Source organism: Mirounga angustirostris, unplaced genomic scaffold, assembly GCF_029215605.1.
Source record: "Mirounga angustirostris isolate CCGP_5_RB_7025 unplaced genomic scaffold, mMirAng1.0.hap1 SCAF_13, whole genome shotgun sequence".
In the NCBI taxonomy this organism is placed as follows: Eukaryota; Metazoa; Chordata; class Mammalia; order Carnivora; family Phocidae; genus Mirounga; species Mirounga angustirostris.
Window position 1 is genome coordinate 15382358 of NW_026991721.1, and position 12951 is coordinate 15395308.

The 12951-nt window shown below is 40.3% G+C and overlaps 1 protein-coding gene across 22 annotated transcripts in view; it reads left to right on the top strand.

The window, feature by feature from the left end:
* Positions 1-12951, top strand: part of PHF21A (PHD finger protein 21A) — a 285197-nt gene that overhangs the window by 240186 nt on the left and 32060 nt on the right. For 14 of the 22 annotated variants that reach the window (XM_064576561.1, XM_054511958.2, XM_064576566.1 and 11 more), the window contains 3 exons: positions 602-853; positions 2070-2159; positions 5630-5923. In XM_064576561.1, the coding sequence (XP_064432631.1) occupies positions 602-853; positions 2070-2159; positions 5630-5923 (636 nt within the window). The remainder of the gene's footprint in view (positions 1-601; positions 854-2069; positions 2160-5629; positions 5924-12951) is intronic. The other 8 variants (XM_064576563.1, XM_064576569.1, XM_064576565.1 and 5 more) reach the window with 4 other exon arrangements.

The following is a 12951-nucleotide window of genomic DNA, read 5'->3' on the forward strand; positions in this document are numbered from 1 at the left end:
GTGGTTAATAGGTTTTATTATCTAGAGTTTGGGATTTACTGCCTTTGAGGCAACAGTTGTGCTAATCCTCATGTGAGTTTCCCTTCCTCCTCTCTAGGGTGACAATCAAAAGAATGAAAAGACACTGTCCTTTCATCTGAGCATTTGTGTGACAGGAGGCAGATAACCAGAATTATACGATGGCTTTCTTCATATTGATGAGGTTGTAGCAATTAAAGACAGAGATGGTGTATACTCCATTGATTTGCAACTTCTACAGAGTTTAAATTAATTGAGAGCAAGCAAAGAATAAAAAAACAGATAAATAGGTACACTCATACTCTGTATCTGTAAACCCACCCCATTCATTGTTGAAAATCCTGTGCCCATATTTGTCCGCAGTTATTACTATGAACTTGAAGCCGAATTTGAAAACTCTGGCACAAACTAGAGCCTGTCTTTCCCTGTAGTAAGAAGTGTCTGTATGTACACAAAGGAAATGTTGTTATGTGGAGAAACTGGATTATCAGAACCATTGCTTTGTTTTCCTCTGGGGATTAGTAGCATACTGTTTAGTGGGCCCACACTTCAGTGTCCTAATATCTGTTCTCATGTCTCCTAGAAGACTGTAACTACAGCTTCTATGATTACCACAAAGACACTACCTCTCGTCTTGAAAGCAGCAACTGCGACCATGCCTGCCTCTGTTGTGGGCCAGAGACCTACCATTGCTATGGTGACCGCCATCAACAGTCAGAAGGCTGTGCTCAGCACTGATGTGCAGAACACACCAGTCAACCTCCAGACGTCTAGTAAGGTCACTGGGCCTGGGGCAGAGGCTGTCCAAATTGTGGCAAAAAACACAGTCACTCTGGTAAGCCAGCAGCTGCTACTCATGTGTGCCCACATGAGAGGGTTCAGGATATGCATTTGTAGAGTATATCCATTTTATGCTCCTGCTGGATTTCTTAGTCTCCATCATTCAGCCATATCAAGTTTTCCTTGAGGCTGACAAGGGAATATGGCATTCCTACCATCTGCTCAAATAACTGTAGAGGTGTCCCTTGACACCAAGGACCAGAATCCATTCAGTGCATTATCTGCAGTCAAAGTATGGCTTGACCTGGGGAGGAATGTCCTTCGTAGTGGCATGCACACAGTTTTATGTAGCTCTCTCCATCCTATTTGCAGACCTGCCTGTGAAACTTGAGTGCTTACACTCTCTGCTTCTGTATTACTGATTTGGGGAAAACTCCCCTCTGGACTCCTTTAGTTCACTATCCCTTGAAATTGGCTGCACCCAGGAAGTACTAGAACAAGCTGAGGCACTTTAAAAATATTCAAGAAACTCACAAATTAACAGTGTCTGTGCCCAAGGACTATCAGAAAAAAAGATCCCTTGAAGAATTACTTGAACAAAAACTGTTCATTTCATGAGATTCTAGGGTAAAACCATTTAGAAACTGATGCTCTCTGAAGCTTGGGGGAAATATAACCAAATTGTGGTTTTAAAGTCCCTTCTTAAAATTGCAGCTAAGCGCTCTTGGTGGCTTTTGAATGATGACCAGTGATGAGTTAAATGAGATAGCAGTAAAGTGAAGCTTCAGCACTGACCAGGAATCTTGAGAGAAGCGACCAGTTATCTCAGCCAAACGCTGAGAGTTAGAAAATTCTCTACAGGAATAAAGCGATTCACTGCTAGATAAAGCGCTTATATTAGGAAAAAGCCCATTTGGCCAGGCAGCAAGTTTGATTTTACTTTGGATCCATTCTTGACTTTTAAAATACGTACGTGCAAGAGTTCTTGAATGTCAAAGGAAATTGGCTAAGATTACCGAGCCTGCTCTGTTGTACATTAGGCGTGTAAGGACACAGAAATGTGGTTGGTTCACTTTGTAGGGTAAAACGTGCAGGTGGGAAAAGGTTTTTTCAGGCAGTGTTAATTCAGATGGTTAATTCTACAGTGAAAACTTTTAGAAAATATTGCCTGACCCAGAGAATAGTGATGCTAAAAATACTGTAAGAACGCCTAGCTTTGATATTGAACAGTTATTGTCCTCTGTGGTTTATTTATTTTTCCCATTTTTTAGCAGGTTCAGGCAACACCTCCTCAGCCCATCAAAGTACCACAGTTTATCCCCCCTCCTCGACTCACTCCACGTCCAAACTTCCTTCCGCAGGTGAGTAAACCAGTGACAAGCCCAGGGATGGGTTAGGTGAGACAGAAGTCCTCATGGGCCCTTTTTAAGCAGCCTGAAGTGTGATTATCAGCTCAGCTTTGCTCAGATCTTACTTAGTTAGCTAAAGGTTCTGGATGCTGATTTCTATACTGGGAAGAAGCTTATTTGATCACCGGGGTTTCTTAGCAATGACCAAAGGCAGTAGCAGGGGCATGTGAGGAAAAGGAGAATTTAAGATAGCCCCATTTTAAACCTCATGATGTTAACTTACTGGAAGTTTAGCCAAACCTGCCTTCCAGTGGGGAAGGAATGCAATCACTACTTTTTTTTTTTTTTTCCTGTGTGCCAAAGAGAGTAGGGAAGGAAACAATAGCCAAACTAACCAGTAGAAACCAGAGAAATTTAGTTTAACTCTGGGAAGTAATGGTATTAAGCATAATTTTTAAACACAAAGCCTTGCCTATAAAAGTTTAGACTAGGGGTCTGCACAGGGAACTTTCTATCTAGGCCCAAGCAGCTCTGCTTGCCCATATTGCCCTGGGAGAATTCTTCTAGCAGTTGGACTAAACTCATCATTCTCATTGCAGGATGTCAGGATTGCCCCAGTCTGGGTTTTGACGGGACTTGACTTGCCTCGTAGAAAGGCTAGGAGTTCCCATCAGAAGCCCCATGTTGTAGGCAAAGAGAGAAGAGTAAGGAATTTTGTGGACATAGGTAATTTCCAAATTGCCTGTGCACTAGGTTTGGGCATTGAGAACATGAGATAAGGTGATTTCAATCATTTATGCAGTAGATCCTTATACCTTGGGTATCAAAAAAGCCAGTTTTCAAGACAGTTCTCTGCCCTCAGAGGGCTTCAGATCTATGTACAGGCAATCACAGTGTCCATTATGGGAAGTACCGGGTAGTCTGACCACACATGGGAGGGACACCCAGCTCATTCTTAAGAGTATTCTAGAAAGTTTCCTAGAAGAGTTGACATTCAGTCTGAGACCTAAAATCCTAGTAAAGTTAGCCTGACAAAGTTTTGGGGGAAGAATAAAAATGTCCCTGGCAGAGGGTAGAGCCCATATGCAAATCCAGTATGGAGAGATGCATGTAAGCCTAAGGAACCACAAGGCAATTTGGCGTAGCTGATCATACTGGGCCATGTAACTGACTCAGGCTAGGGTAAGAGGTGAGGCTGGAGAAGCCCATTGTGCCACAGGCCGTGGAGCCTTCTAGACTATGTGGGAATTTGGGCCTTATTCCAGGAACAACGGGGATCCATGAAAACATTTCCAAACAAATACTTGAAATGATCAGATTTTTGTTTTAGAAAATTCCCTCTTGTCATTGTGTGGAGAATAGATTGGAGATGATCAAGACTGTGGGCAAGAAGAATAGTTAGGACATCATCAACAATAATAGCTAATGTTTGAAGACTCCTGCTCTGTGCCGTTTACTCTGCTAGGCACCTTCTGTGGGTTATCTATTTTAATCCCCACAACAGCCCTGTGAAAGTAGTTATTATTTTTTTTTTAGGTAGGTTCCGGAACCTAGGGCTTAGTCGCTGTTTGGGTCATGACCCATGAGTAGGTTGTGTGAAATCAATTTAGTGGATTGTGACCAGAGTTTTTAAATAAAATGAACAAAACAGAATATGAAACATTAGAGTACATTGCACATATGTAATGTCTCATGAAGCTTTTGTCTTACAGAGATTTAGGTCCATGTCTATATGCATGTACTGGTTACAGTAAGAAATGTATTCCCTACTGTGTGTCTGCAGCAGCCAACACAGGGTCATCTTAAGTTCAGCTAAATATTCAGACTCATGGGACTGTCAAGGCCCACACTTCAACACAAGACAGAAACCAGAGCTTACCAGCAAGACAGCGTCAGACATTTTCTGTCAGCCTGTAGGGCAGTCTCCACAGCTGTTCAGTGATAGCTCAGGTGCAGGGAAACGGTGGGAGAGCCATCCTGGCACAGAAGCCTTACGCCACACAGGAACCAGTGTATCCTGTAACAGTTCCATAGCCATGGCTTTCAAGGTCCCCACACTGGACATGCCCAGTTACAGAAGTCAGCCCCACTTCATGAAGCCCAAAGCATGGTGTCCCATCAAGTATTTATAATTCTCCCCATTCAGATTCAACTTAGCCGTAAGGGATCATTTTTACCATAAGCAATGTTGCCTGGTAACATAGTTGACATTCTTACCCTTAATCAGGTTTCCAGGGGAACAGAGCTGGAGAGTTAACTGCAGGTCAAACTTTCATGCATAAGGGGAAAAGATTTTGCCCACAGGGTCACTGTACAGAAAGTTTGAAAAATGCTGGCTTAAATCAAGTATGTTACCTGAGGTTAGCCAGCTAGTAAGGGGTAGGAACCAGGATTTGAACCTAGGCACGGCTGACCCCATGTTTTTAATCATAATTTTTTATCACTGTTCCAGTAAGCCAAACAGGTAGAGCGATGGCAGGATGAGGATAGAAAGTAGCCATATTTGAGGATTTAGGAAGTAGAGGTACAGTAGGAAACATCAAGAATGGTTCTGAAGTTTATTTAGCAGGAAAAGACCATTTCCTGAGGGGATGATAATAGGAGGAAGGAGAGAGTTGGAGGAAGAAATAGGTGAGTTTTAGACATGTTGATTTTTTATTGTTGTTGTTTTTAAAGATTTTATTTTTAAGTAATCTCTACACCCAACATGGGGCTCAAACTCACAACGCCAAGATCAAGAGTCGCACATTCCACTGACTGAGCCAGCCAGGAGCCCCTAGACATGTTGAATTTTAATTTCTTGGGAGACTTCCAAGTAGAGATATATGACAGGCAGTTGAGTATATGGTTCTGAAGTTCAAGAAATGTCTGGTCCTGAGATACCAAGTATGGACGTCTTCAGTACATAGATGGTAATTGAATCCATGGGATGGGTGAGAACTCCCAGGAAGAGTGAGGAGCTTGGTAAGAAAAGAGGTTCCAGGACAAACTCCATTTAGGATTGGGCAGAGGAAGAGGAAGCCCACAAAGGTGACTTAGAGGAGCAGCCAAGAACGGGGAGTTAGAGAGCAAGGAGTCACCCTGAATCGAAGCCACGGACGTGAAGAAATTTAGAATGTGAATTAAGACCAGCGGCAGCATTATTACCATACTGGGCACAATTCCTGGGTGAGACCAGCCTCTGGATTAGGCATTTGACCTCAGCCCGAAGAGGCAGCATGGTATGGGAGAGGGAGCTAAGGTTTGGATTCAGAAGAACCACTTTGGAGGGTAACATTTGGACCCTCTTAAGAGCTGATGAGTCTTTTATAAGATTATATATCCTGACAACCATAGAATTAATAACACCAAAATGAATATTAATAAATATTGGTACTAAATACCATTTCACATACAAAGTGTGAAAAACCTGGCAATGTCTTAGACTTACAAGACTTGAGAAGTTTCTTTAAGTAATATAATTATCCTCTCTTTCCCCATAGGTTCGACCCAAGCCTGTGGCCCAGAATAACATTCCTATTGCCCCAGCACCTCCTCCCATGCTTGCAGCTCCTCAACTTATCCAGAGGCCCGTCATGCTGACCAAGTTCACCCCCACGACCCTCCCTACCTCCCAGAATTCCATCCACCCCGTCCGTGTCGTCAATGGGCAGACTGCAACCATAGCCAAAACGTTCCCCATGGCCCAGCTCACCAGCATTGTGATAGCTACTCCAGGGACCAGACTCGCTGGACCTCAGACTGTACAGCTTAGCAAGCCAAGCCTTGAAAAACAGGTACAGGCAGAGTATGCATCTGCTTCGGGCAATAGTAGCCTTGCCGTTGAGGCTGGGCTGGCTCTGAGAATGCTTTATCTCAGCACCATTGTCAGTAACCTGTTGCTTATCATGTGATCATTTATCCACAGTGCAAAAGGGCTAATCTTACTGAAGAAAGTTGGGTTGCTTTCCCCACCATCCCCTTCCAGGTGGATTCAGATTCCTGTGGGAGTGAGCTCCCCCTGCTGGCTCTGAGCTGAAATTCACAGATGGGTTCTGCTGCTCTCCGGAAGCACAGACATATATAATACACAGAAAATGGCATATTAGTAAGGGCCCAATAAGAATCCAGATGAGGATATGACTGTGAAAGTCAGGAAGACTAAACAAAACGGGGAAAGGAATTTCATTTGACAGATTTCCCCTGGTTATTACAGATAATGAAGAACCAAATGAAAAAAATTAAAATTTCTAAAAAGCATTTTTTTTTAACTCTAGAGAATACAGCCGTTTTAGCCCAAATATGAAGTCTCTCATGTATATTTCTAAAGTCAGATTTTCTCTTAAAAACACAAAGCTAGAGAAATACAAGTAACCTCCAAAAATACTTAAGGGTTCTGTGACAGAAGACTTCTAAAAACAAGAAAAAGAATTTATAGGCAGTTAACCATATTCTATTTAAAGAAAGACCAATGATGAGAAAGAAGAATTTTGCGAAGAAAAGCATCCTCTTTCAAGAAAGTTGCTTTAAAAAGTCATTGACCTATTTCTAATTGCTCAGGCTTGAGTTCTCATTCATCTGAAAATAGTCTCTGGTGATCCTGAATCTTCTGCTTCTGGATGGCTGACCATGATTCAGAGAGGCTGGCCAGATGGTGGGAATGAGGGGCTTCCTGCTGCCTTGGCCTTCTTGAACAGAGGATCCTTATGCATCAAGCACCCGGCTTTCTAACCAGACAGCTCATAAATGCAGCAGACCTGAGTAAAGCAGGCTGGAAGTAACATGTAGACTTTTATTTTTCAATTTTCAGTGGGAGCCCAAGTAAAGAGATATCCCACTTTTATTCTTAATTTCTCTTTGAAATAGTAAGACAAGCATGATAAAATTGACAATTTGGCCTTGGTGTCAACAAGACCAAAGAAGGTGGAAGAGACTGTGGTAAGCCAGAAAGTAATATATGCCATCTCAAGGAAGCAACTACTTCTTGACGATAACCAATTTTTTTTATCATATGGAAACTTTTCCTTTAAGAAAGGCCAAAAATCCAGAGATTTTGAGAAATCACCTAGTTTTAAAAATACTAATAACTGTTTAAACACCATGTAGGCAAAAAATAGCAATTGCAGGGCAGCTTCACCTCTGGATAAATGGTTTAGAATGTCTGACAAAGACCAAACCAAGCTAAAAGCTTACTTGTTTTTGTTTGTTTGTTTCCCTTTTTTTTTTCACTTGGGTGAAATTCATACCACATAAAATTAACCATGTTGAAATGAAGAATTCACTGGCATTTAGTACATTTACAATGTTGTGCAACCACCACCTCTGTCTAGTTCCAAAACATTTTCATTACTCCAAAATAAAACCCAGTATCTCTTAAGTAATTACTCCATTTGCTCTTCTCCCTGCCTTTGGCAGCCACAAATCTACTTTTTGTATCTATAGATTTACCTATTCTGGATATTTCATATAGATGGAATCATATAATGTGTTGCCTTTTGTGTCTGGCTTCTTTTAATTAGCATGGTATTTTCCAGATTCATCCACATCCTAACATGTATCAGTACTTCAGTTCTTTTTAATGGCTGAATAATAGTCCACTGTATATATACCACAACTTGTTTATCCATTCATCCACTGATGGACATTTGGGCTATTTTTACCTTTTGGCTATTGGGAATAATGCTGCTATGAATATTCAAGTACAAATATTTGTTTGAATATCTGTTTTCTAGTCCCTGGGGGTCTATACCTAAGTGGAATTGCTGGATCATGTTAACAGTTCCATGTTTAACTTTTTAAGGAACTGCCAAACTGTTTCCAGAGCAGCTGAATCCTTTTCCATTCCCACCAGCAATGTATGAGCATGCCATTTTCTCTGCATCCTTGGTAATACTTATTATTATTTTCTTTTTAAAAATTATAGCTATCCAGGGCACCTGGGTGGCTCAGTCGTTAAGCATCTGCCTTCAGTTCAGGTCATGATCCCAGGGTCCTGGGATCGAGCCCTGCGTCGGGCTCCCTGCTCCACGGGAAGCCTGCTTCTCTCTCTGTCCCACTCCCCCTGCTTGTGTTCCCTCTCTCACTGTGTCTCTCTCTGTCAAATAAATAAAATCTTAAAAAAAAATTATAGCCATCCTAGTGGGTATGAAGTGGTATTGCATTGTGGTTTTGATTCGCATTTCATTAATTATTAAAATTGTTGGACATCTTGTGCTTGTTGGCCATTTGTATATTTTCTTTAGAGAAACATCCAAGTTCTTTGCCAATTTCTGTGTTAGGTTGTTTGTCTTTTTGTTGTTCAGTTGTAAGGGTTCTTTGTATAATCTGAATACTAGACTCTTATCAGATTTGCCGGTATTTTTTTCCTCCCATTCTGTAGGTTGTCTTTTCACTTTTTTTTTTTCTGGAAGCCTGTACTTTCCTCATTATATGGGTAGTGTCCTTTGATACACAAAACTATTTAATTTTTTTTTTTAAGATTTTATTTATTTTTTTTAATTTTTTGATAGAGACACAGCGAGAGAGGGAACACAAGCAGGGGGAGTAGGAGAGGGAGAAGCAGGCTTCCTGCCAAGCAGGGAGCCCGATGCGGGGCCCGATCCCAGGACCCCGAGATCATGACCTGAGCCGAAGGCAGACGCCCAACGACTGAGCCACCCAGCCGCCCCCAAAACTATTTAATTTTGATGAAGTCCAATTTATCTTTTTTCTTTTGTTGCTTGTGGTTTTTATGTCACATCTAGGAATCTGTGGTCACATCTAAGAAAAATGAAGATTTACTCTTAATTTTTCTTCTAAGGAGTTGTATGGCTTTAGCTTTTATATTTAGGTTAGTAGTTCATTTTGACTTAATTTTTGTACAGAATGTGAGATAAGGGCCCAGTTTCATTCTTTTGCATGTGGATATCCATTTCTTCTGGCACCGTTTTGTTGAAGAGACTTTCCCCATTTGAATGCTCATGGCACTGTTATTGAAAACCAGTTGGCCATTGATGTATGGATTTATTTCTGGACTCTCAATCCTGTTCTTTTGGTCTGTAGATCTATCTTTATGCCAGGACCAACCAGACTCTCCTAATTACTGTGATTTTGTAGTAAGTTTTGAAACTGGGACGTGTGAGTCCTCCAACGTTTTTCTTTTTCAATATTGTTTTGGCTATTCATGGTTCCTTGCAATTCCTACATGAATTTGAGAATTGGTTTTTTCAATTCTTCTGCCAAGAAAAGGCTGTTGGAATTTTAATAGAAATTAAAGATATTGAATCTGTAGGTTGCTTTGCATAGCATTGTTAACAATATTAAGTCTTCCAGTTCTTGATCATGGATTTCTTTCCATTTATTTAGGTTTTCTTTATTTCTTTCAGCAGTGGTTTATGGTTTGCAGTGCACAAGTCTTTTATCTCCATAGTTAAATTTATTCCTAGGTATTTTATTCTTTGGGGTGCTATTATAAATGTCATTGTTTTCTTAATTTCCTATTACAATTGTTCATTACTGTTGATAGCAATACAGCTGATTTTTGTGTTCATCTTGTACCTTGCAACTTTGCTGAGTTTCTTATTAGCTCTAGTAATTGTTTGTGGATTCTTTGGGATTTCTATATGTAAGATCACATCCTATGCAAATAGAGATAGGTTTAGATTGTCCTTTCCAATTTGGATGCCTCTTACGTCTTTTCTTGCCTAATTGCTCTGACTAGAACTTCCACCACAATGTTGAATAGCACTGATGGAAGTGGACATACTTCTCTTGTTTCCAATCTCAGAGGAAAAGCTTTCAGTCTTTTGCCATTGAGTATGATGTTAGCTGTGGTTTCTCATTCATGCCCTTTATAAAGCTGAGGAAGTTTCCTTCTATTCCTAGCTTTCTGAGTGTTTTATCATGAATGAGTGTTCAGTTGCTTTTTCTGCATTAATTGAGATGGTCGTGTGTTGGGGGTTGCCCTCATTTATTAATGTGGTATATTACACTCCTTTCATTCCTGGGATAAGTTCTTCTTTGTCATGGTGTACATCCTTTTATTTTATTTTTTTAAGAATTTATTTACTTAGTAGAGAGCGTGCAAGCGCAGGGGAGAGGGGCAGGGGGAGGGGCAGAAGGAGAGGGAGAGGAAGAGGGAAAGAATCCCAAGCAGACTCCACATTGATTGCAGAGCCCGACATGGGGCTCAATCTCACGATCCCGAGGTCATGACTAGAACAGAAACCAAGAATTGGGTGCTCAACTGACTGAGCCACCCAGCTGCCACTGTATCATCCTTTTAATATGCCGTGAGATTCAGTTTGCTAGTATTTTATTAAGAATTTTTCTCTAGGGCGCCTGGGTGGCTCAGTTGGTTAGACGACTGCCTTCGGCTCAGGTCATGATCCTGGAGTCCCTGGATCGAGTCCCGCATCGGGCTCCCTGCTCGGCGGGGAGTCTGCTTCTCCCTCTCCCACTCCCCGTTTGTGTTCCCTCTCTCGCTGTGTCTTTCTCTGTCAGGTAAATAAATAAAATCTTTAAAAAAAAAAAAAAAAAGAATTTTCCTCTATATTCATAAGGGACATTGGTCTGTATTTTCTATTTTGGGGGTGTCTTTTGCTTTGGTATCAAGGTAATACTTGTATAGAACAAGTTATAGAACAAGGCTGTATAGAACAAGTTAGAAAGTGTTAATCCTTTAAATGTTTGGTAGGATTCACCAGTGAAGCTGTCTGGTTCTGGACTTTTTGGGGAGGATTTTAATTACTGTTTCAATTTCTTTAGCTGTTACAGGTCTGTTAAGATTCTCCATTTCTTCTTGAGTCAGTTTTGGTAATTTGTGTGTTCATAGGAATTTGCCCATTACACCTATATTATTTAATTTGTTGGTAGTTCTTCAGTGTACTCTTTCCTAGTCCTTTTTATTTCTATAAGATTGGTAGTAATGTCCCCACTTCTACTTACGATTTTTGTGATTTGTGTCTTCTCCTTTTTTTTTTCTTAGTCTGTCCAGCTAAAGGTTTCTCAGTTTTGTTGATCTTTTGAAAGAATCAACTTTTGGTTTCATTGATTCTATTGTTTTTGTGTTCTCCATTTCATTTATTTCTACTGTAACATTTATTATTTTCTTCCTTCTGCTAGCTTTGGGTTTAGTTCTTCTTTTTCTAGTTCCTTAAAGGTTTTTCTAGTTCTTTAAGGTTTAAAGTGAGGTTATTGGCTTGAGATCTTTCTTATTTTTTAATGTAAACTGTTAGAGCTGTAAATTTCCTCCTGAGCACTACTTTCACTGCATCACATCAGTTTTGGTATATTGAGTTTTCACTTTTATTCTTCTCAAGGTATTTTCCAATTTCTCTGGCTGTTTCTTCTTTGACCCATTGGTTGTTTAAGAGTGTGTTGTTTAGGGGCGCCTGGGTGGCTCAGTCGTTAAGCGTCTGCCTTCGGCTCAGGTCATGATCCCAGGGTCCTGGGATCGAGCCCCACATTGGACTCCCTGCTCGGCAGAAAGCCTGCTTCTCCCTCTCCCACTCCCCCTGCTTGTGTTCCCTCTCTCGCTGTCTCTCTCTCTGTCAAAAAATAGATAAAGTCTTTAAAAAAAAAAAAAGTGTGGTGTTTAGGTTCCACATATTTTAAAGTTTTCCAGTTTTCCTTTACCATTGATTTCTAGCTTCTTTACATTGTAGTCAGAGAAGATATTTTGTGTTACTTAAGTCTTTTAAAATTTATTAGGATTTGTTTTGTGGTCTAAAACATGGTCTGTCCTAGAGAATGTTTCATGTATACTTGAGAATGTGTATTCTATTGTTGCTGAGTGAACTGTTCTTTATATGTCTGTTAGAGTTAGTTGGTTTAGTGTTGTTCAGGTCCTCTGTTTCCTTACTGATCTTTATAAAGATTTTGTTTATTTATTTGAGAGAGAGCAGGAGGGGCAGAGAGAGAGGGAGAAGCAGACTCCCTGCTGAGTGGGGAGCCCAGTGCAGGGCTCAGTCTCAGGACCCTGAGATCATGACCTGAGCTGAAGTCAGATGCTTAACTGACTGAGACACCCAGGCGCCCCTCCTTACTGATCTTTTATCTACACGTTCTTTCCATTCTTTAAAGCAAAGTATTAAAGTCTCCAATTATTATTATAGAACTTTTATTTCTTCATTTCTGTCAATATTTGCTTCATATATATGAGAATCTGTTGTTTGGTGCATATATATTTAAAATTGTCACATCTTCTTCATGAATTGACCACTTTTATCAATATATAATGACCTTCCTTGTCTCCTGTAACAATTTTTGGCTCAAAGTGAATTTCGTCTGATACTAGCGTAGCCATCCCTATACTGTTTTGGTTATTGTTTGCATGGAATATCTTTTTTCATTCTTTGACTTTCAACCTTTTTGTAACTTTGGCTCTAAGATGAGTCTATTATAGACAGCACATATTTCAGATCATTTTTTTTTTTATCCATTCTGTCACTCTCTGTCTTTTAATTGGTGGGTTTAACCCAGTTACATTTAAAGTGATTGCTGATAAGAAAGGACTTACGCCATTTTGCTGTTTATTTTCTACATGTCTTATGTCTTCTTTGTTCCGTAGTTCCTCCAATACTGCCTTTTTTGTGTTTGGTTTTTCTTTTTAGTGCACACTTTTGATGCCCTCATTTCCTTTTCTGTATATATTTTAGTTATTTTCTTAGTTATTACCATGGGGATTATAGTTAACATTCATAAATTTTTAACAATTGAAATGATACCAGCTCAGCTTTTTTTTTTTTGAAGATTTTATTTATTTATTTGATAGAGAGAGACACAGTGAGAGAAGGAACACAGCAGGGGGAGTGGGAGAGGGAGAAGCAGGCTTCCCACGAAGCAG